Consider the following 23,948-nt stretch of genomic DNA (forward strand, 5'->3'; position numbering starts at 1 on the left):
AAGGAATTAAAACTTCTACTTTAAAAACATTACAAGAGTACCACATCCTTATAGTAAAAATGCAATTGATGGAGAAAAGCATGCAGCTAAAAGTCATTTTTGATTTTTAAAAGGGTTTTACTTGGCTCGAGGAAGTTTGTAAGATTTTAGCTCTCTGCATTGTCCCCAAGGTCAGTTGATTTCCACACAAAAATAGGTCCCGCACCACCCGATTCCCACCTGGAGCAGCGGGGCTGAAAGAAGCAGCCCACGTGAGGCTAAATGGTACTTGGAGATCTGCAGGTCAGAGGAAATGAGAACCTCGGAGCCGTTTGGACTGAAAAGTCAGAGACTCTCCAGTGTGGGGGAGAGAGCGCGTGAGCAGGGACGCGTGCTGCCTCGGGGCTGCAGGAGGCGAGGCGGAGAAGCTGCTACATGGTCATCAGAATGGAGGTGGTTCAGCATATCGTTGTAAATTCATGTTTCAGAATGGTAGGTGCTCCTTTAAAGAATGCGACCTGTGTGTGCAGGAGAGTGGCCATGTGATGCTAATGAAAAAACAGATTGCTCGTGTAGTATCATGTTTATTAAAAAAATATGTATTTATCAGCTCACATTGGTGTGTGTGAAGAAACGCTTCTATAACCTTCATAAGGATTCAAGTCAAATCCTGAAATGAGAACTAAACTGGGTTGGCGGGGTTGGGGAGGGGTGGGAGTGGGTAGGGGTGTCCCTGGGTTTCACAGATGAGTAGAAGGGGCAAAGGAAAGTATTCTAGCCTTTGCCTTGGCAATGAAAATGACAGTGGCTGAGTAATGGCTATATTTGGGGTGAATTTTGATTTCAAGAAGTGATGCCATCAGACTTACTTGGTGTCTGTAACTTTTGGAAAGATCTGCGTGCTTTCTGTGTAGAATTGCTTTCTACTTCTGTTTAAACTCTTAATATCTGTTGTACTGGGATTTTTGTTTGCTTTAAAAAAAAGCATTTTAAACATTGTTAAACTGCAAAAACCTAACTATTTGAATGAGAGGCTGGGATGAAAACATCAGTGGTCAAAAAGAAGGAATGGACTGTTACCTGGGTTTTGTTTGGGCTTTTGGATGCCCAAAATAACCGTGTGCTTTCCAGGTCCAGATGGAGAAGTTGGAGCAGTCGGGTGTCCTGGGCAGATAAAATTACAAAAGTAGTTTGTTTAACCTGCCTACCTGAAGTGAGTAATCTAATAAATTGGGATTAGAATGGTGGTTTCCATACCTGGCTAGTCTACGAAATCACCTAGGTGTAGGTTTTTTTAATAAACAGTTTACTCTGGGGCCCCCTCCAGCTGTACCTAATGAACTAGGACCCTCCAGGGCAGGGTCCAGGAATGAGTGAGTGAACACAGATACACATGTACACACACAGGCACACACACACACACACACATATTTTCAGAGCTCCTGAGTTCGAGGAGCCCAGGTTGGAAGACCCGCCTGCAGGAACCTCGCACTGCTCTCCTCGGGATCACGTGGCCTGGCCCCGGCTTGGGTCAGAGGTGGTTCCCTTCACTTCCTGGGTTTGTCTGAAATGGTGGTGTGAGGATCTGTGTCCAGGATTGTGGGAAGGGTCAGCGAGTGTTAAAAGCATTTCTCCGACTGTGACCCTCTAATTGATGTGGTTTTGCTTTAGGCCGTTCAGAATTCCCCTTAGAGGGTTCTGAGCTTTCAAGCAGAGGTTTTTAAAGAAGAGGCTCAGTGGATCAAAGAAGCAAAAAATAACCAAGCTTGGGTTTTTTTTACTCCTTTATTGTAGCTACCAGGTTTATCTGCCTCCCCACTTCAGCTTCCCCAGCGTCTGTGTGGTTTCGGTTTTGCTCCTTTTAGAAGAAGACACCTTCCCTTTGTGTTGCTAGTTGCTAGGCAGCCCCGGACGGGTGCCAGCCTGGGTCTGGTCTGCACAGCAGGGGACATGACCCGAGAAGAACCTTCCCGTGTCCCACGCGGGTCGCGGATTGCCAGGCCCGCTGGGCCCAGTCACCTGCCGGACTTGTCTCCCACTGAGAAGCTCTCTGTCCCTCCTCGGGGCTCGCTGGTGGATGGTCTGGACGTGCCGCCCCTTCAGGCGGCGCTGGGCCTGCCCGTGACTGTGTGTGTCCTCCCTGCTGGCGCCCCTGGGCAGCCTTTGAAAAGTTAGTCTTACGGAAAATCTCAAGCACCTGCAAAGGTGGGGGGGGGAGCGTGTAACAAAGTGCCGGGGACCCGTCACCGTGAACATTTTACTGTAGTTCCCTTTTGGTCTTTTTTAAAAAAATATATATTCCTACATGCCCACTCACCTTAAGTCCTTTTTTGGAAAATGTAGGATTAAAGAATAAGCTTAAAAATTAGTTCCAGTCATTCTGTGGAATGTTTTGTAGCTTAAAAAAAAATAAATGTTTTCTTCTGCCATTAAGTTTGTTTATGGATGACCTTTTGGTGGCATCTGCCAGGGAAGGACCCTGTCCTCACAGAAACCAGGAGGAGCAGGACTGCAGAGGGGAGGCCAGCAGCCGCTGGCCCCCCGGGGGGACAGGTGAGCCCAGACAATGGCCACGCTTGAATCGGGTCGGCCTGCAGCTGAGGAACCAGGGGCCAAGGGCTTAACACGTCCGGGAGCAGCCGCAGACAAGCCGGGCCCTCCCCTGGGAGCCAGCAAGGCGTGCCGGGGGCTCCTTGACCGACCGAATGTGACAGCAGGACGTGCCGGAACGCTCGGGCCCCATGGTGGCCTGCCTCAGCCAGATCAGCGTGACATGGTTGGCACCGTGGTTTGATTCATTGTCCTCTCTTGTTGGTCATCAAGAGGTTTCCTCTCTGTTCCTGTAACAGATAGCCTTGTGACCTAATTGTTGGTAAAACTTTGCCCACATTTCTGATTATTTTCTTAGGCTTGAGTCCTGTAAGTGAACTCACTGGGCCAGTGACCAAAAACTTAGCTTTAGCCTCTTGATATGTTGTGCCAAATGACTTTCCAGAAAGTTCTGTCACATTCACATTTGCAGTTCACAGTAGGATATGAAGATATTTGTTAATTTACCCTTCCACACATTGAATTTTTTTTTTTAATCATTAGTTTTTTGACGTAATGTTTGAATGTTTTTTCTCTCGCTTCTCGGTGTTGGTGGGGCGGTTTTGTTCTACGACCTTGCCTACTGTTTGTATAAATCAGGAGGGAACTAGAGCAGCTTCTCTCCCAGGTCTCTTCTTGTTGATTTATTCAATAGATTCTTACTGAGCATCAGTTAGGGGCTGAGCACTCTGGGTCGTGGAGGTCAGACATGAACAGGGTTCTCAGGGACCTTACTTTCTAGATGGAAGGCGAACTTTGGCCTTGAACCAGAAGGAGCTAGTTTTTCTGGATGGTGTATGTTTTGTCCGATTGTTTCTCTGCTGTGTTCAGATGAGGGTTTCTTCAGAGTTAGAGTTCAGGTGAGAACCCAACTGCTTTCTGCCTTGTGTTTATTGAACTTTGTGTCCTCACTTCTCAGTGATCCTGTGTCCCCTTGCAACTGACCAGGCCTTTTTATAGACATCTGTGTCCCCAGATTGTGTTAAAGACTTTTTAAAGTAAGGCCACACAAACCATGATTTAGTTCTGAAAAGACAGGTCTTCGAATTCTCTTGTTGAAGAAGGAGGAGACAGCGCCTGTTCAGGGACTTCCTGCTGGAAGGAAGCTCACACTTTGCCCAGCGGCTTTGTCTTTGGAGTCTCTCTCCAGGTTGCATTGTTCTAGATCTTTCATCAGTCACCCTTAATTTTTACTCTGGCCACCTTGTGTCTTGGGCAGGTTATCTGTCTTCTCTAAGGGGTGCAGACTTGGGATCAAGACTTCCCCTTCCTGTAGTTTTAAAAAAAATTACCTTTATTGAGGTATAATTTACATCAAATCAACTGTATCCGTTTAAAGTGTACAGTTTGGAGGAAGGTGTAGCTCAGTGGTAGAGCTCATGCTTAGCAAGCACGAGGTCCTGGGCTCAATCCCCAGTGCCTCCTCTAAAAATAAATCTAATAATAAAATAAAATGAAGTGTGTAGTTTGATGAGATATATTTGGCAGATTTGTACACCACCAAAACCACCATCCCAGTCAAGATGGAGAACACTCCCATTGCTCTGCAAAGAGTCTGCGAGTCTGTTTGGAGCCCCCCAGCCCAGGCCCCTGTGCATCTTTTTGTCCTACAGACAGGTTCGTGCTCCTCAGAATTTGACATAAACAGAGGCACACGATGTAGTCTCTGTGGTGTCTGGCCCTCACGCAGCGTGAAGTGTTTGAGGTCGTTGTTGGGGGTCAGTCTCTCCCTCTCATTGCTGAGTGCTGGCCCCTGGTCCGGACGGACCGCCGCGCATTTATCCGCTTACCTGTTGCAAGCGTGTGTGCTGTTTCCAGTTTGGGGATGTGAATAAAGCTGCTGTGAGCCCTCGTGTGAAAGCATCGTGTGGACGTGTTTTCACGTCTCTTGGGTCAGTACCCATGGATCGAACGGCTGGGCTAGACGGTGGGGTTTTCCTTTTCTCCTAAACAAAATTTTATTTTATGTAAAATGTGATAAGGAATGGTGTGTACAAATGGTATGTGACTAGTTTTTTTTAAATTTTTTTGGGGGCAGGTAATGAGGTTTTTATTTATTTATTTTAAATCAAGGTACTGGGGGTTGAACCCAGGACTCATGTGTGCTAAAAGCACACTCTACCGCTGAGCTAGACCTCCCCCCTTGGTATGTGGCTAGTTTCAAAATCAGTCTTAGAAAGGCTTTTATTTAATGTCAGTATAATATGCAAATCAGTTAAAGAATGTTTTAATGTTACCACTTTGCATCAATCCAAAAAAAAATCTGCATTTGCCTGCGGAAAAAAATGACATAAAACTTGAAGCAGTCACAAAGTAAATGAAAACTTTTTTTTCTATTCTTGCACAAAAATCACAATTTTGTACTTCCTTAAAATTGAAGAGAAAGCTTCGCACAAAATTTAGAAGTGTAAGTTCTTGTGGGTGGGCAGAGCCCCGCAGACCCGGGAGGGGCGAGTGGCCCTTAGGGCCTGTTGGCATCACGGGCCACGCGTCTGCTCTGTGCTCCCCTTTCAGATTGCTCTGTGTCTCTGGGCACGCTGCTCCCTGGCAGCTCATGGCTTATGTCCATGACATCTGTGGGACAGACACAACATGGATGAGCCTGCAATGGTCACTTTATTTCTCCCCACCCCGCAGCATAGCCAGAGGACGGGCGCGCTCTCACGGCGTCAGATCCAGTGTTTGCCACCCCTAGATTGATTGCACTGCCGCCACTCAAAGTCGGAATCTTTTAAAAGCGGGGGAGGGGTGTTAATATTTTTTAAGAAGGAATTATTCTATGAAATATTTTTAGAACAGTTCTGTTGTTTAGGGTTTTTGGTGTTTGGACTACCAGGCAATAATCTTCTGCTTTGGAATTAAGGTATTCGTTAAAGGTTATAATAAAGAATCAGAGATTTTTGTCTCCAGACAAGTTAGATGGCAGGAGTTAAGTAATTTAACTTAATTAAAAGTTGGGGAAGTTGGTCTTTTCATAATTGCAGTAGGGTGAACCATCTACTTAGGCCACTTAGTACCTTATTATGTACTGTCTTCCGTCCTAATTGTTGGTACTGCTTAATTTGATGGCTGTGATCTCCTGCAAGATTCCCGAAGGTCAGCGTGCAGAGCTCAGGGACTCCCGAGCCCTCTCTGGGGAGAGACGGCAGGCTCGGCCCCAGGGCCCTCGTGCTCCTGAGGAGCCTGGCCACTCGCTCACTCGTGCAGGTGCCCGAAGACTTCCAGAAAAGACGCGCGGATCTTTGGGGGAGTTTGGGTCATCCCTGCGTGCTCCCTTTTCTCCATGTATTCTTGGGTGTCTTGCTTCCCAGCCAAGATTATGCATGACTTTTTGGCAGGAGTATCTTGTACTGAACAAGAAGTTTCGTGTTCTTCAGAACTGCCGATAGCTTTGTATTTAATTAGGCATTTTACACTTTCAGTATAGGATTTAATCTGTACCATCACTTTGTGATAAGAGGTTTGTGACATTACCTCCATTTACTTGGTCAGAGCTACAAACTCATTGACCCAAGTGCTTCTGCAGCGTTCTCGGCCGTGTCTTAACCACTGACAAGGGGGAGGGCACAGCTCAGCAGCAGAGCGCGTGTTCAGCATGCACGCGGCTCTGGGGTCAATCCCTGGTACTGCCACTGAAAATAAATTAATTAAGTAAATAAATTACGTTCCCCCCCCCAAAAAAAATTAAAAAAATTTAAAAATAGATTATTAGAGTTTTCTTGTCTGTCTTGTATTTTACTGAAACCACCTGCCTTCTAAAACAAGGAGATTAGATTTTAGACAGAACTACAGTTTCTGCTTAGTTTTTAAAATCAGTGACAGATGCCGAGAAGAGGTTCGTACGGGCTGCTTGAGAGCTGCTGCCCTCCGCCTCCTTTGCTTGCCCCCGACACAGTGCGGGCACGACTGACTCCTTACGCCTCCCTGTCGTGGGAGGACTTCCTCTTCAGGGCCTGGCTCCTTTCCACCGATGCAGCCTGCTGTCTGTCAGCTGAGAAGGATGGGTGGAGTGCACCGATTTTGTAACGTTGGTCTTGCGGTTTTACAGAGAAAAGTGGTGATGTATAATTAGTAAGGCAGAAAGGGAGCCCAGGAAACAGGAAGGGGGTGCACAGTGCTTGTGCCTCGGAGGAGGTGTCCAAGGCCAAAGGGCAACAAGCCCCTGCGGCCCCCAGCCCACCTGTCCTTACTCTGAGTCATCGGGGAACTTCGCTCTCATAGACACACTTGCATTTCACACCATGAAGTCAGTTGTTTTCATATTTATCGAAGGCTGGACAATTTTTTTTCTAAACATTATTAATTGAATTTGGTTTAGAATTGCACAGAAAACCCAATGGATTAATTTGGTCATCCCCTCCCCCCACACTAATTTTGTATTCCCCTAAGTAGTAAAAGTACCAAAAAGATCATTTCTGGAAATATCAATTGAATTTTCACAAGTGCCTGGTACTTGTATCACTTTAATCCAGTTAAAGAATGAATTTAACTGATAGCTTGGTCACCATTGTCCCCTACAGAACCATTAGGCTTGTTTGATCCAGAAACATTTTCCTTTTGACCCGGGACAGTGTTGAAACCACCCGTTCATCATACGGTGGGGTGAGTGTTTGCACTGAGCTGTAGGAATACCTAGCGGGTCTCCCTGTGACTACCTGAAAGCATATAAAGCTGGTTCCGCAAGGACTTTTCATCTTTGAGAAGGGGAGTCTTAGTTCATAGAATCATAGACTGTTTAGAGGTGAAACTTAACCATAAATCTGAGTCAACACCTTCCGTTTGTTTCTTGTACGTGGGGCATGGTGGGTGACAGTGAGAGGACCGTGGGAGGAGGCTCTGGAGCCGGACTTTGAAGAACAGGTAGGGTTCAGATAGAAAAACAGGAAATATTTTAAAATTTATTTGGTCACAGTGGCATACATACATAGTTTAAAAGATCATATGAAGCGGGAAGCCCCATAAAAAGACCAGCAGGACCCCCAGGCAGGGCCACTACTCTCCTGCCAGCACCATCTGGTTCCCTGAGGGGGAAGCTCTATCTCAATTTTTTCCTCTGAAACGGCTTACTTACCCCTAAAATTCTATTGGTTCCCTGAGCTCACTCCTGATTGGTTATTTCCCTCACTCCTGATTGGTTGTTTCCCTCACTCCTGATTCTTCCATTTCCCTAACTTCTGATTGGTCCATTTGTAGTACTTCATTTGCATGGAGCTCACTCCTGATTGGTTATTTCTCTCCCTCCTGATTGGTCTATTTCTACAAAGCTTGTTCCTAGTTGGTCAACTTTTGTTATACTTTATTTGCATAAGATGTTGCAAAGTGTAAACTGGCAGCCTGTAAAGGCCTGTGTAAACCTACGGATGGGTTCCAGAGCTTGGAGTGTTAACTCTTCTGGGCCTGCTGGTGTGATAAACCTGAGTTTTCCAACTCTCTGAGTGCTGCTTGGTCTCTTGCCTGGATGCAGGTTGCCATCACAACTGAGCTGTAACACATTTTTCTGCAAGAATACACCACATCAAAATTTACATGCAGGTATATAACAGCATTATTCATAATAGCCAAATGTCTATCAACTGATGATAATAAAATGAAATACAGCCCTACAATAGAATATTATGTGACCCTGAAAAGGTTGGAAATGCTGGCACATGCTTCCTACAATGTGACTGAACCCCAAAAACATTCTGCTGAAGGAAAGATGTACAATGCAAAAGGCTACACATTGCACGTGGGCAAATCCGTAGGGAGAGGAAGTGGGTCAGTGGTTGCCCAGGACGTGGTGGGTAAAGGTGGGGGACAGCGAGTGACTGCTCATGGGTGTGGGATTTTCTTTTGGGGATGATAAAAACATTCTCGAGTTAGGAGTGATAAGTTCCATAACTTTGTGAATATACTAAAAACCACTGAATTGTATACTTTAAAAGAGTGAATTCTATGGTTTGTAAATTATAGCTCAATGTAAAAAACTTCTACCTTAAGGAAATTCAGCATGTCGATACCCTATTTAGGTTAAAGTAATTTTTCAAATATTGTTAAATCTTCACATAAATAGTGGAAACTTCAATGTAACCAACACTAATTCCATTTCACCTTTTATGTTTGGAAGCACTGCATTGATTTCAGCCCCCCCCCCCATTTAACGGTTTATCTAATATATAAATAAGTCTTTTAAATAACAAATACAGACATTTGCCATGTTGGAGAAAAGAAGAGTATGTTCTAGAACTGAAACGGATGTAATGAAAATCACAGTTCCCTGCCCACCTTGAGGTGTTTTTCTTAGGGCCAGCCATGTTGAATTTGTTTAGCTGTTTGTCACATGATTTGTCTCCACATTTAAAGTGGTCTTTCCTTGCTTCTTGATTGCCGGCTTCAGACATGTGCCGTGGACCTTCTCTTGACCACGACACTGCCGAGCCCCGCAGTGCTCTGTAATCATTGCTGTCTTCCTGGTACAACTCTTTGTTTTCCCTGGAGCTGTTAATTGCCTCGGCTTTCCCTTTGCCTGCTTTTCTTTGGAGTGATCACTTGCTCTCTGCAATACTGCAGCTCTGCCCCAGCCTATCCAGAGTGTTTTCTGTCTGCTTGAACCCTCCGTCAGCCATGCCCCCGCACGCAGCCTGTCCTTTTCCTGCTCGGATGTAGGTTAGTTGCTCTTAGGCCTGTGCGTGGCCTTTGCATCCATCTCCCGCCAGAGTCATTTTCGGAATTACCTCTCTGTCGGATCACCTTTTCCTCGTCTGTGTCTTTCCTGATTTTGGCTTACTTTATGTTTGTGGAAGCACATCTCTAGAAGTTTCCTAGGAAGGGATACATGGAAGGCCTGTGCTCTGTGTCTGCACGTTAGAAAATGTCTTTGTCTGTCCGTAACACTTTTTGGATTTGGTATGAAATTCTTCCAGTACAATTTCCTTCTGAGTTCGAAGGAATTTTATTTGCCTACCATTAGTCCGTGAGATTTATCCATGTTGTTTCTTGTAGCCGTAGTTTGGTCATTTTTACAAGTGTGTGGTATTTCGTCATTTGAGTATGCCACAATTAAAAAAAATGTTTCACTTTCCATGGACATTTAGGTGGTTTCCAGTTTGGGGCTAGTGCTACAAATGCCACTGTGACCGTCACATTCATGTTTCCTGGTATTCACGTGGAAGGTGTCTCCCCATGGGCATTTATGGAAAAATCAGTCTGTGGTTTTTTCCAGCTCTGTCGTGTGTCAAGTGTTTTTATCCATCGGGAACTTCTGTGGGCTCTATATTGTGTTGTGTTGGTCTGTCCCATGCCAGAATCACACCTCTTATAACCCTCAAAGCAGACAAGTAAAACCGACTGGCGTTGTGATTTGCGTGGCCTTGAACCTGCACGTCCCCTGGGAAAGCTGACATCTTCAGTGTGCTGGGTCCTGGGTGCACTTTCTCTCTCCGTGTATTTAGGTCCTCTTCAAAGGCTTCCAGTGTAAGTTTAGAACCTCTTCCCAATAAGCTCTTGCACGTTGTTGATTGATGTATGACCAGGTAATTGATTACTGTTGGTGCCGATGTACACGTGAGCTTTTAGTGTTGACTTTGTAACCAGCAGCCTTGTTAACCTCTGTGAATGATTCTAACATTTACCTTTGGGTTTTGTTTTTTTTTTTTAGCCTTTTCTATGTGGACAGTCAAACCACCTATGATATAATTGCTTCATTTTTTTCCTCCTTGCAATGTTTGTGCCCTTTTTCTTGCCCCGTTGCGTTGGCTAGAGCCTCGGGGCCGGGTTCTCCTGGGGCTCCCTGGTAGAGAAAGACTGGACCTGGAAGCCCCCGGTGCAGCACCAGTGTAGCTGCTGAGAGTGGATGGCCGTCATTTTCTCCCCATCTTAAAGGAAAAGCTTTCACCGTTTCCCCAAAAAGCATAAGCTTACTATAAGTCATAAATACCCTTTATCATGTTAAAACAAGATTCCTTCTGATTCTATTTGCCAAGAGAGTTTTCTCAGTCGTGGCTGGCTGTTGGGTTCTTTTAGCGCTTTGCTTCCAGGTACACGTGTGCTGTGGTTGCAGGAACTGGTCAGTGGACTGGTCCAGCCCTGCGCCGTCTTGAATGGCAGCCGGTCCTGCGTACTTGAAGTACGTTCTACGTGTAAAACACACACTGGATTTTGAAGCCCTAGTACGAAAAAAATGCAAAATATTTTAATTATTTATTATATTGATTATACGTTGAAATGATAATGTTTTAGATATAGTGGGTTAAATAAAATATTAAAGTTATGTTTACCATGTATCTTGTAGTTGTTTAACGTGACTACTAGAACATTTTATGTATTTGGCTTCCACGGTTTTTTTGGACAGCACTGGCTGCACGTACCAACATTTGCGTGCAGATTTAATTGATAATGATAGGTAACGGGTATTAAGTGTTTACTAGGCGTCTGCGTTGTTTTAAGCACTTTTATAACAACCCGAGGAAGTAGGAAAATGTTCTCTGTTTCCTGGATGAAAAAAACGGAAAGACTTGGAAAGAGTAAGCAGCTTGAATTGCGCTAGCTGGTGCGCAGGGAAGCCAGGACTCAAACCCCAGCAGTTGACTCCTGGGCCTGCGCTTTTAGTCACTGCTGCGTGCTGATCATGGTGACATGTTGGATCTGCGGGGAAAGGATGTGCTTTTCGGTAAATGGTGATGACAACTGACCTTCTTTTCAGAAAAAGTCTAGATTCCCTTTGTCATTCTGTACGTGAAAAACAGACAAAAAATGATTGATGTGTGTGAACACCAGCTAGAAGACGGGAGAACAGGTATTCTCAGTGTATTAGGCTCTTTTAGGTTGAAAGTAAGGGACTCTCGGGTTTTCAGGTTTTGAGACTTTCTCCTACGAGGACACAGGAAGAGGCAGGTTCAGCCCCACCGTCGCTCTGTCTCGGAGCTTGGGTGTCTTCGTGGGGGGATGGCCTTGGTAACGCAGTCTCACGGATGGTGCCCGTCAACGTGGTCAGTCCTCTTCGTGAGAGCGAGCAAGTAGGGGGTGCAGAGAGGGCGCACATGCACTTCGCGCCCCGCAGATCGGAGGGAAGGAAGCCTGTGTGGGGTCTCTATGCTTTGGGGACGGGCGGGGAGCCCTGAGCTTCAGGTTTCATCTCCGGGAGCCTGTTGTGACCACATGGTTACTGCTAGAAAAAGCCCCCTCCCCACCCGCGCTCCTGGGGTCCTTCCCCCCACAGCATGTGCCACTTTCTGGAGTGCTGGTTAATTTATTATGTATTGTGCGTGGTGTTTGCTGTCTGTGTCTGCCTGTAACAAGCTCCCACTGGCTATCACCCATTGCCATAAATTAGTCAGTGTGTGGACAAAGGGGAAACCCATTTTCATATTAACAGAACCCTTTCAGAGGATGAGTACAGGTGACTGTCACCAGAGCATGGCCTATACACGAGGCGGAACATGCGTTTCTTGTTTTCTCCTATGTACATTCGAAAGGTAATTTATTTGCAGAAAACGGCTAATTGTAAGCCTTTTAACAGTCTCTTCATGTGGCCAGCAGAGGTCAGCACAGGTTGAATTTACTACATCCAGTGTTTTTGACTTTATTTTAAACGGCATTTAAAACTGTATTGACTGCTTTCTGGTGTTGTTCAATAATGTTTATTTCAACATCAGTTTTTTTCTTCTTTCTCATTTGTGAATCATCCTGTTGCTTCTCTGTCTTTGTGGAGGAAGGTGTTTCTGTTTAGCATCATGAGTGTGTCAAACACGTATTTTCTAAGGCGTACAGGACACGCTTCCAGTGTGATGATGCCTGTCCTGTGGGGGGCGCCATTCCAGCCCCCGAGGAAGCGGGTCGTCATTACCTGGGGTTCTGGGGATGGTGCTCGCCTCACCTGCTCTTAGAGGGCTGAGTCCGGGTGCAGACTCTTCAGCACAAGGGGCCTCTCTGAGCACCTGGTGAATGTGTTGACCTCCCCCCGCCCCCCGGGAGAGAAATGCACAGAGACTCATACATTTTTTTTCAGTTGTATGGCATTTTTTGGTATGGATAATGGATTTTCTTCACGTAGAAAAAAGGTCAGACTTTGTGAAGAATTGCACCTTTCTCATTTTTTTCTTGCAAAAGTTAATGACTCTTGGAAAAAATTGAAATTCAAATTGTGTACATAAACAAAGGGTAAAAGGTATGGTTTGGGTCTTTTTTTCTGTATCTAATTGATTTTGGCTTTTGATAAAACTGCTTGAAAGTTCTGCCTCTCCGAGTGCGCTCTGGCAGGTGTCCAGGAGCCCCTCAGTGAACCCTGTGCAGCACACATAGGGGGCTTCCCTTGTCCTCGGGTCTTTTTTTTTTTTTTTTTTTTGTGCAGTATTGATTTGATGCTATTTATGTCTGTGAAGAAAAACAGCACATTTCCATGTTTTTCAGGTAACCCAAGTAGAAGTAACCTTCAAGAGAGTTTTGCAGTATATTTCCAGGCATTCTGTGGATCTCTGCGGAGGGTTGACGTCTTTGTCACTTTCCACCCCAGCTGACAGATTCAGTTCCGGGGGTTTTAGGACATGCACATGATGGCACACCCCCAGCCCCTCTCCTGTTGGCAGCTTGTCAGGAAAGATCTAAGCTGCACAGGGGGGTGGCCATCAGGAAGCAAAATGATTTATCTCCAAATCCCAGAAAGGCTTCCAGGCACCACGGGCCTCTGAGAGTGGAGAGGTGGGGTGAGGCTAGAAACTGGAGGGTGGGTCGGGAGTGTTCATGGCGGGCAGTGAAGACCACCAGTTCTCCACCTCCTGTAGCAAGGCTGGCCCGGCGTGTCTGACCACATCTGTGGTCTCAAGGCTTGGGAGAGACTTTGGCGACTCATCAGTGACAGACAGAGAGCAAACAGAAGTGAAGGACACTGGATGCCATTCTGTGGTCATTTTAATCACAGTACATCATCCAGCTAAGTGGTGAGCAGAGTTTATGGGACTACTAAACACCAATTTAACCAAAAACGCCTGGGTAATTCCCCAGTGTAATTCCCCAGTGTGCGCATGTAGGGGAAAGGCTGAGCCCTGGTCTTCCCCGGCAGGCAGCGGCCGTCTGGAGTTGGGGACTGGAGCGAGAGGAGTGGAGGGGAGACCACGTCTGTGAGCGAGATTCGAAGGTGGTGGAGTTGGGCAGGAAACTGTGGTTTTCTGTCCTGAGCCTTAGGTGCTATTTGCTTTTTACATGATGTTTGAGTGTTAATTTTCTTAGAAAAACAAACCAGGCAGGGTGGAGAGAGGGGAGCCTGCAGAGGCCTGGGTGCAGGTCCGAGCAGGAGGGTCTGGAGGCCCAGTGAAGACGGAGCGCAGATGTCGCCAGCAGAGGCCCAGACGTCGAGGGCTGGCTCCTGGGGGCCTTGTGGTTGGCGTCGTGCCCCAACAACTGCACTCCACTTCTCTCCCGGGCCCCCTGGCCCCGCTGGATTTGTCCGGAAGACGGCTGGGGCCGGGGGAGAGCAGGTGGAGGTGTTTCTTCCCAGCAAGTAGTGGGGGGTCCCATCGGCCACCCCCTCCCGCTGGCCCCAGTGCTGTGTCATTTCATGCTGGCTTCCCCAAACCCCACCCGCACTTGTACAGGCCATCCCCCTCCTCACTCTCCGGACCTCGCTCTGGTGCATCTCTGTCTCCGCAGGGTGGTGACCAACCTGGGGGTTGTGCTGAGAAAAAGACTTTCCCCAAACATTACATGAATCTTCATGGAAATTTTCTTCTGGGCTCTTTTTTTTAGATTTATTTATTATTATTATTTTTTTAATGGAGGTGCTGAGGATTGAAACAAACCAGGCAGGGTGGAGAGAGGGGAGCCTGCAGAGGCCCAGGCGCGGGTCCAAGGAGGACCTCATACACGCTAAGCGTGTGCTGTACCCCTGAGCTATACCCTCCCCCCTCTTCTGGGGTCATTTTAAACCGTTGTGTCTTTGCAACATTCTCATCTGTTTGTCGCCAGATGAGATGGAGGTGGGGTAAAGGATTAGGGCTATTTAAAGTATTTTATTAATTGAAAATATAAAACGTCTTGAGTCCAAACACCTGCATCCAAGTGCCCTTATGTGTGGTTTCCGCTATGAAGAGCTCTAAAGTTTTTCTTCCATTTGTTGGGTTCACGCTTCCTACAGGACCTGGGCTGGTCCTTGGTCTCCCCGGGACTCAGACCCGGCCCTCAGGCCTAGCGGCCTGTTCTGTTCCTTGACGCGCCGCTGTTTGTCTCGTTGTTTCAAAGTGCGCTCTCAGCTTCTGCACAGCTTCCCTTTGAGCGGCTGCACTCTGACCTGCCACTCTGTCTGGGATCAGCCCTGAGGGTGTGCCCGACGAGCCGGGTGATGGTTAGTCTCCCTCTGCCCGGACGAGCCCGTTACACCGCTGGCCCGTGTGATTGTGAACAGCGCCCACTTTCAGTCTCAGAGATGTCCCAACATGGAGCACGGGTTATGTGGTCACTTTCCTTATGAGTGAGTCAAACATAGAGTCTGACGCTTCACTAGTTAAATTTCTATTTTAAGGAGTTAAAGACATGCCTCTCATTCATTCCTTCCCTTTTTTAACGCAGTGTTACTTGTTGCACTGGCTTTGGGGCTGTGGCCATGCAGCAGGCGACGTGGCGTTGGGCCGCGGTGCCCGCCGCGCTCGCACTTTTAAGGCCTATGTGGCAGCTCTTCTACCAGCAGCTGATGGACGGAGCCAGGCAGAAACCTGTCCTGGAGGCTGGCCCGCGGCGCTGCTGTGTGAGCCAGTCAGAGCCCCTCTTTTGAGAATGAGAGCAGGGCAGGACAGCGGGAGTGCAGCGGTGTTGGCGGCGCAGTGCCGAGAGGCACGAGGCCAGGGGTGGACAGATGCAGTGGAGGCCGGGAGGCTGTGGTGTGGATGGATCCTGTCGCCACTTGGGAAGTGGCAGCTCCGTGCTCCTGCTTGTCCGGGTCAGAGTGCTCATGGTCACCCTTGACTTCTTCCACACCGCACGTGGAATCCATCAGTGCGCCCTGGGCTTTGCCTTACGAGTAACAGCGTGCATTTCACCACTTCCTGCTTAAGCCACCGCCATCTCCTCCCCGGATGATTGTCACAACCTCCTCGCCTCTGCTTGGCCTCCGCCCAGCCTGCCTGCCCTATGGCCTGTCCTTCCCCACGCTCTGGAGTGGCTTCGTTACAAAGGAATCGGTCCCTCCACCTTGCTGCAGATCCTGGCAGCGGCCTCCCGTCTCACCCACAGTGGACACCTCAGCCCTTCTGGCCTCCAGGCCCTCGGCAGCCCTTCCCGCCCTTCTCACCCCCTCCGGCCTTGCCTCTCGGCCCCCGCTACGCTGGCCTCCCTGACCCCACGTGGCGTCTGTCATCAACACTTCTTGTTTCCCTGCCCTCCTGGCTCCAGCAGAGCATAAATGCTGGGCAGGCGGGCGCTGCAGCTCTCAGATGTGTGTCCAGTACCCACCAGTGTGCTCAGGGAACGTGGAGTGGGAAGAAGGAAGGACAGGATTGTAGGCTGGATTGTAATGCTTAAATGCTTCTCTAAGACAAAGGTAGCACGAGAGAGGTTGAAAACCAGTGACAGATTGTGGGGATGTGTGCAACACTTCATGCAAAGGATTGGTAATCTGCAAATCAATAGGGAAAGATGGCCATTGGGGAAATGGGCGAAGGATGTGAACAGGCAGTTCCCAAAGAGGAAAGTCCTCAAACTTACGAAAAGAGCATCAGCTCCCACGGCGGTCAGCAGTCAGTGCACCTGTGAACCACAGCAGGACGCCACCTCTCACCCAGGGGCTGGCGGAGCTGGCTCTGTGGTCTCAGGGCAGTGTCTGGGGAGATTGCGAGTTCAGGTGCCTCTGGGGCCTGTCCTGGAGAGACTCCTACCATGTGACAGTGAGTAGGAAGCACAGGTGACAGGGTCAGCGTCAGAGATCAGCCCTGACACCTGAAGGTGGAGGTGCTGGTTTAGGGATAAATTTAGGGTTTGAAGTGGAGCCGTGTGGAACTTCCAGGGGTTCACTGTGGACTGAAGATGGAAGAGGCAAGGCACGGCTGAGATTCTGACTTTTGGCACTGAAAGGTGAAAAGTTGGGTTTTTATTAGTTGCCTCTACAAAGCACAGCAGATGTTTGAAACATATGCGTATGTATTTATTTATCATTAGGCAGGACAGGCGGATGGGGCGCTGCCCTCCAGGTACCTGTGCCACCCAAGTGTGTGCCCGGAGGTGGTGTTCCGGTGACCCACCTTGACGTGCGTGTTTCTGTCCCGAGGCGAGGACCTGCCCCAGGATGGGGGCTCAGCTTCTGGCAGACCTGTGGCTGGAGTTGGCATTTACAGCCGGGACCGTCAGAGGAGCGGGGCTCGGGGCCCAGTGGTGCGGCTGGTGAGAGGCACCAGAGGCCCTGCCGAATGCTGGGTTTCCCCTCGGGGTCAGCCGGGTCAGGGCCATGGGGCTCGGGGACCTCGTGTCAGAGCTGCGCTGAGGTCACACTCACCTTGTCACTTGTTAAGTGTAAGTGACTGAGTTATGGCACCCTTCGTCCCTCCCATGAGGTTTAGACCTAACAATTCTCCTAAGAATTTTTGCTGGGGAAATAACGAAAGACGTGTCAGAATGTGTGCACAGGCATCGAGGCTGGCGGACAAGTTGGAAACTGTAGAAGTCTTACAGTAGGAGAGCGGTTAAGTGTTACGTCCATGTCAACGGTAAGAAACATGATAGGTGTCCACTTACAGTCATGGAAGAGTGTTGTGAGTGGACATAGCTAGTTATAAAACAGCATGTAAAATATTCAAGTTTTGTTTCACTCTCTTTCTCTTTAGATACACATACATGTGTTTATAGACTTCTCTCTCTCTCTCTCTCTATATATATATATATACACACACACACACACTTGTCTCTATGTACGTATCTTCCTTGACTTACTGCAGGGTTGCATACATCCTGATAAACTCATCATAAGTTAAAAATACCTAAAAGTCAAAAATGCGCTAACACCTAACCTACTGAACATCATAGCTTAGCGTCGCCTGCCTTGAATGTGCTCGGAACACTAAGACAGCCTGCGGTTGGGCAGACTCGTCCAGCACAAAGGGTGCCTCAGAGTGAAGCGCTGGCCGTCGCATGTGACGGGTGGAACACTGCACTAAGGTGAAAAGCAGAGCGGCCGTCTGGGCCCTGGGTCGTCCCCGCTGCGGTCGCGGGCTGCCTGGGAGCTGCACTCGCTGCTGGGCCCAGCGTCGCAGGACAGGACGGCACTGCGCACCGCTAGCGGGAAAAGATCAAAATTCAAAGTACGGTTTCTACCCAATGCAAATCGCTTTGCACCATCATAAAGTTGAAAAATCATTAAGTTGGGGACCATCAATATACTTAACTCTTGAGATACATTTATCCTTCTCTCAAGGTATATTTATCTCTTACGTTGTATAATATCCGTGGTTATTGTATGTTCTATATATGACAGATACATGAGGTACAGAGCTATAAAGAGATGTGTATATATAGAGAGTTAAATATTATACGTAAGGGAAGAGGGAGAAAAAGTTGGAATATAACACATACAACAAAGGTCTGTATGAATATGAAGAACACACACTGAAGTGTCAGCAGTGCGTGTCCCTCGGTGGTACAACTGAGCTTTTCGAAACGTCACCACTGCAGCCTGATTTCAACAGTGAACATGTGTCAGGAATGTCATAGTTATGAGTATGCAGCAAAGAGCAGTTTGGTGTAATACAGTAGAACACAGAATGAGGGCGAAATTAAACTTACATTGGGAGTGATGTGATGCCCTTGGGTTTCTCTTTTTCTTTTTCTTTTTTTTGGTCTCTAAAATCTGTCTCCTGCTTTCATCCTGTGACCTTGTAAGGTCTGTAATGATTACGATCTCTTAGTCACGCTCTTGGGAAATACCCTGTTACCTCGTTGTGAGCCAGCCAGGGGTTTAAGTGATTCCATTCTAAGAATCACTTAGAGTGAAGAAAGAAACACCAGCTCTGTCTGTTGCTTTGATCAAATCTGGGAAAGACCATGATTCCTCAGACTCCAGCCTCAGACTGCTTCCAGGGAGGAGGTGGCTAACCTCCAGGACTGGAGCTTGACTTCAGGAACTGGGTGGTGGCAGCAAACTGGGAGTGACGCTTCTGTGGCTGGAGGCTGATTGGTCCAGAGTGCGGCCAGCGATTTCCCTGTCCAGGAAGCAGCGCTGAGCTGTCCTGGCGACGGGAAGGCCCACAGGCATTCCCACCGCACCCTGCCCTGCCTCCTAGGGCGTCTTTGCTCTGAGTTCTCCTTTGAAGAGCAAAACCCAGCAGCCTTCTGTGACAGAAAAGATGGTCCTTAAAACCGAAGAGGAGGATGGTGAGTCCCAGTCCTGGCCTGGGGGTGTGGGGTGGGTCGTGAGTATCTCTTGATCAGTGTGTGAAATCGTGTGCCTCTTGGGCAGGGGTACCAACCGGACTCTGGTTTTTATCTTACTGCTTTCAGGAGAAAGGCTGGAGAGTGCTTTAGAGGTTTCGAAGCTCAGGCGCTTGCCTGTGTGTGTGTGTGTGTGTGTGTAACTCTGTGTTTTTAAACCAAGGACGTCCCTCCACCCCCACGCGCGCTCTTTACTTCTCTTTGAAGACCCTCCCTGGGCGCTTCTTGGTGTCACGCGCCCTCCCACTTGGCGAGTCTGCACTTCCTGAACCTGAGCAACAGTCTCAGAAGCTCTGGGAGGTGCGGGTGTACCCAGAGTGAGTGTGACACTGAAAAGGAAAGACGCCGGAGGCCGGGTTGAAAGCACCAGTGAGGTTCAGGTTAAGTAACAGCCGTTTCTATGAAGTAAAAGTGTAACAAAGGGAGTGTCCGTAGTTACTTGATCTTCCTCCTTGGTGTCGGTGTCGGGGGAAGACTGCCGCCTCGAAGGGTCTGTAGGACTTCCTCCGCCTCCGCCACACCCACACCGTCAACAGTGATGCTGTGAATAGAGGATGACAAATTTTGTGGATTATAAATCCCAAGAGCTTTTGCAGAAGAACTGGCTTAAAGCTCACCAGGTCAGGGCTTTCAGACGTTCTGAGGTCAGGAGTTTTGCGTGTGGATGTGTGTGCTTTATTGCGATGCCTTCACCGGATGGTGGTGTTTTAACACCGTAAGGCAAAAAGCAAATGTGTACTGGTCTGCAGCTGGTGATAAATGAAACGAATAACTCAGAAAGAAACATCAGGCTGTTTTTCGAAGTGGATTTTTTGAAAGTTATACTTAATGTTGGGGGTTCTTTTTATACTTTTCCTTATCTGGTTCTCTGTAAAGCAGACTTTCAAGTTTCACCTCAAAGTCAGACAGAGTATCTTGGACCGTATCCAGCGGGTGATGGGAAAGCTACACCATGTGTGAAAGCCTGGGAGAGGGGACACACGGTTGTTGTAGTGACATTTTTGCATGTGAGGAGGGGAGGACAGTGAGAGGCAATTCTAGGTCAGGGCTGACCTGCCCGTGTGGGAGGTTTGGCATCTGAAAGGTGAGTCTGCAGTGGGCAAGGTCTCTAGTTCAGAAGGGGGCGCTGGTGAGAGTGGAGGCCAGTCACTGAGATGCTGGGACAGGAGGCGTGTGCCCGCTAGGCCTGGGCAGGCAGTGGCTGCTGGTCACCGAGCCGTTTCTTCCCTCTCGCCTGCTGCTGCCCCCTCTGGGGAGCCTGGCTTCAGACCCGCCAGGGTGGTGCTGTTGAACAGCATCGAGGGGTCCTGTGTGGTCCACCTCTAGCCATCCTGAAGGCTCCAACACTCGGCATAAACTGCTCGGTGCATGTGCTCTTGATTCGGGGTGGGCGGAGGCTTTTAGAGGTCAGGCTCTGGAGGCAGAATTAGTGGGCAACTTTGCTTTGAGAAAGTAGCCTTCACGACTGGGCGGTTCTCCATTTCCCTCAGGCCTCCTGGTAGCGTCTTGTCTACTTGGGATGTTAGGGAGGGCTGGGTGGCTAAAATTGATGCCCCTCATACTGGGATGAGATGCAGAAATGGTGTCAGGAGGATGTGGAAACGAGAGAGCCGATGAGCCTTCCCGGGTGGGCCCCCAGCATCCTGGGGACGGAGGGTCCATCGTCAGCATGGCACAGAGCTGCGGTGACCACATCACTATGCAGAGAGTCGCCCAACAGGGTGATGAGTTAAAAATGTCCCTACAGACATCGGGTCCTACCTGCTGTACAGACCTCCAGGCTGAAATCCTTAGCTTACGGGGGTTGCTTTGGCCTCTGTCCTTACCTGGTACATATGCTGGTTGATTTCCACTCCAGTCACACGGTCCGCATCGGTGAGGCCCGGCCAGTGCCGTCGCGCGGGTCCACGTCAGTGAGGCCTGGCCAGTGTCTTCGCGCGGGTCCGCGTCGGTGAGGCCCGGCCAGTGGCGTCGCGCGGGTCCGCGTCGGTGAGGACTGACGAGTGTGCTGAGTTGGGCACTGTTTTCTTAGCTGCCGTAGGCTGGGTTTTTAGATACTTAATCTCACATTGTTAATGTCTGGTTCCCCTTGATTTGCCTTTGCACCTTCTCGTGGGGTCAGAATCCAAGCTCCAGGGTGTGTGGGACAGGAGGCCCTCCCCAGCTTGGGCTCGGCTCTCTGCTGGGTGCCCTGGGCCCTGACCGGAGGTGGCTCATTGTCCCCAGGGACCCAGCCACTCCCTGGCCTCCTCACCTGGCTTGGGGTGTGCCTCCACCCTGGTCTCGGCTTCTCCGCTCGTCCTTCAAGTCCTGGCTCAGAGGCTTGACCTCTCTGAAGCCTCTTAGTGTCCCCAGGCGTCCTCTGAGTCCTGGGGGACGTGACCGCTGTGGTCGCCTGGGCCGCGCGCACGCCTGCCCTGCAGGCCTTTCTGTTCTGTGCAGGGCGGGGCTGGAGCTATTTAAATCCCAGCTCTGGCCCAGGCTGGGCTGTGTGGATGCGCAGTAGACACTGAGCTGACGTGAACTTGATTATCCCAGTGAGAGGAGTGAGGACTGAGGACCCAGCCAGTGAGTGTGAACTGGGCTCCGTCTGCTTGTAGGTTATTTATACTCAGGGAGCCTTACCTCATCAAACTGGAGGTAACAGTGTTCATTGTCAGGACATATGCAAAGTTCACAGTTGGGCTTTGTTGTTAAGTTCAAATAAAATGGAAATGAAAAAAGATTTTAAGCTGCAGATACTATGGGAGTACAAAATTGTACCATTTATAGGACATTATGTGAGTAGAGCAGAAGGAAGTAGAGTGCCCTCCACCAGGATGCTGGACTTTCAGGTTGCATCTAAATACTCTCTCTGATGTTAACTTTCCCCCGTCCCATTCTCTTGATGCATTCCTTGTAATCGTGCCAGCCTTCTGGCGGCAGGTAGCTTAGGTCCAGGCAAGTATTAAAAGGAAAAGCTAAGGTACTACAAGTGAACACCCCATAGATATTTCTCACTCCCTTGCTTCCTTATGGGTTGAGTTTGTGTTCTGCAAAATCAAAAATGGTTACCTCTTTATTTTTAAGCAAGAGCGCCTGGCATTGTGCAGAGCGCACCTCACAGCAGACCCACATCACCGTCTGCTGTGACTGCACAGAAGGGGACTCTCTGGTCTCTGTGGAGCACGCCAGAGGCGAGTGTCCGTGGCGTTGAACAGAGGGTCGGAACTGCTAGCTCTTCTCCATGAAGAAGGTGAACAGAAACGACCTTGGCTTCTGCTCTGAAAAAAGCGGACTTTATCAGTTGTCTGAGGCTTTCTGCAGCTGCCCGGGTCCTCTTTGTCACGCAATGTGAAGCACAGGGCTGACTGCTGGTGGGCCGGGCTTAGCATCTGGGGGGCAGTGGGGTGGGGGGCAGCAGGTGGAAAGGAGGGGCAGGTGTGTGGGTCTTGGCAGGACACAGGTATGGGCCCCCCAGAGCCCTTGCCAGCCCGCGGGGCGATCGGCTGATGCCAGGATCTGGCAGGTGCTGTAGATCTGGACAGGAGGCGCCAGGACCCACTGTGGCTCTGGAAGGTTCGCCGAAGTATGTATGTGGTGGGGCTGGCGGAACCCGTGGATGGTTTGCTGCTGGTTATGTTGGAAGTGGAGGGCTAGACCTTCTGGAAGATTCTTGCAGTATCTGTTTCTTGCTTTTCTCTTGCATTTTGACCACCCTGCAGAGGTGGCCATGCTGAACTTACTATCCTTGTCTCCGCTCCTCCTCCTGTTCGGTGCAGCCCAGTGGAGGCTCCCCTTTCAGGGAAGTCTGGTAACCTCTGCTGTCTTCTGTTTACTTCGTGGAGGGCTTCTGCCTGCAGGGAACTCATGGGGGTTCATCTTGCCACCAGGACAGTCCCTGGATGCCGAGGGCTGCAGGCTTGTGTGGCTGTGGAGTGACAGCCACCGCTGCAGCCCGGGGCATGTGGGACTCGGCCGGGAGTGGATGTCAGGCTGCTGAGATGCGCCGCTCTCATCACCCCACGTGTCCTGCTCCCGAGTCCCTGCTGATGGCCTTGTCTGGACACAGGCGACTCTACAGGGAAAACGAGGACAGAAAAGTCAGGGCTGTGGCCCTCGGCTCTGCTCGTGGTCAGGACGCAGCCTGCCCCCCCTCGCTGTGAAGATCATTCCTTGACTTTTGTTGGTTCTTCCTTACTCTGTGGAGAAATCACCAATGATTACCTTCTGACCTAGAAAAATGCAGGTGTTTCTTTTCCACGCCAGTGGCTGGTTCTGCACCTTCTCTCTTTGTGGCGTCTTAGGTCTCTTCTACTTCATCTTTTCTGTTAAGAGTGAGGATTCTGATTCCTGGAAATCAGGTGGCATCGTGCGTAGAAAACCACTGCGTGATGGCATGGCACCCGCAGGGGCCTCCCGGGTGTTATGACAGGACTCAGGCGTGTTCCTTCCACAAAAGGAATACTTAGGCACCCGTCTGAGCAAACGTTTTGGGGTGAGTGTTGGTGAAATTTCCATATTTTCTCTGAATAGAAATCCCAACATAAAATGTTACCTTAGTTGTGGCCCCAAACATACAGAACGGGAGAGAATGAAGCGTCACCGTCTGGCCTGCTCCCTTCCGCACTCCTCGTCTCTGAGGGGGCCCTGGTGACAGTGTCCAGGGAGTCCTTCCAGACCTGTGCATTTGCCAGCAGGGGTGCCTGCCCCTGGCCCCGAGCCTGGAGATCTTTCTGTGCTGGTGTCTACACATCAGCTTGTCCTTTTTGTGACCAAATCGCGTGTGAGTAGCTTTCCATTTGTGCAATTTGGGGAGTTCATCCAGTGGGCGAATCATTGAACGGAACTGCTGAATCAAAAGGTACTGCAGAGAGGTCGCGCCGTTTGCACCGCCCCGGCAGGCCCGCGCCCCTCTCGTCAGGGCCGGGTCGCAGGCGCCCTGGCGTCTGCCAGGCGGTTGGAGCGGGGTGCTGCTTGCGCTGCGCTGCAGGGAGCTGGCCTTGCGTCCTGTGCTGGCC

The 23,948-nt window shown here is 49.4% G+C and overlaps 1 protein-coding gene across 3 annotated transcripts in view; it reads left to right on the plus strand.

Annotated features, from left to right (window-relative positions):
* CYTH1 (cytohesin 1) overlaps positions 1-23,948 on the plus strand; it is a 68,598-nt gene that overhangs the window by 11,516 nt on the left and 33,134 nt on the right. Inside the window, exon 1 of one of the 3 annotated variants that reach the window (XM_032456704.1) lies at positions 18,732-18,891. The exons of 1 other annotated variant lie outside the window; for it this stretch is intronic. In XM_032456704.1, coding sequence (XP_032312595.1) covers positions 18,864-18,891 — 28 coding nt within the window. In that variant the 5' untranslated portion in view covers positions 18,732-18,863. Of the gene's footprint in view, positions 1-18,731; positions 18,892-23,948 lie in introns of those variants that run through there. One more of the 3 variants, XM_014552569.2, reaches the window with a different exon arrangement.

The sequence above is a fragment of the Camelus ferus genome, chromosome 16 (assembly GCF_009834535.1).
Source record: "Camelus ferus isolate YT-003-E chromosome 16, BCGSAC_Cfer_1.0, whole genome shotgun sequence".
NCBI classification, from domain to species: Eukaryota; Metazoa; Chordata; class Mammalia; order Artiodactyla; family Camelidae; genus Camelus; species Camelus ferus.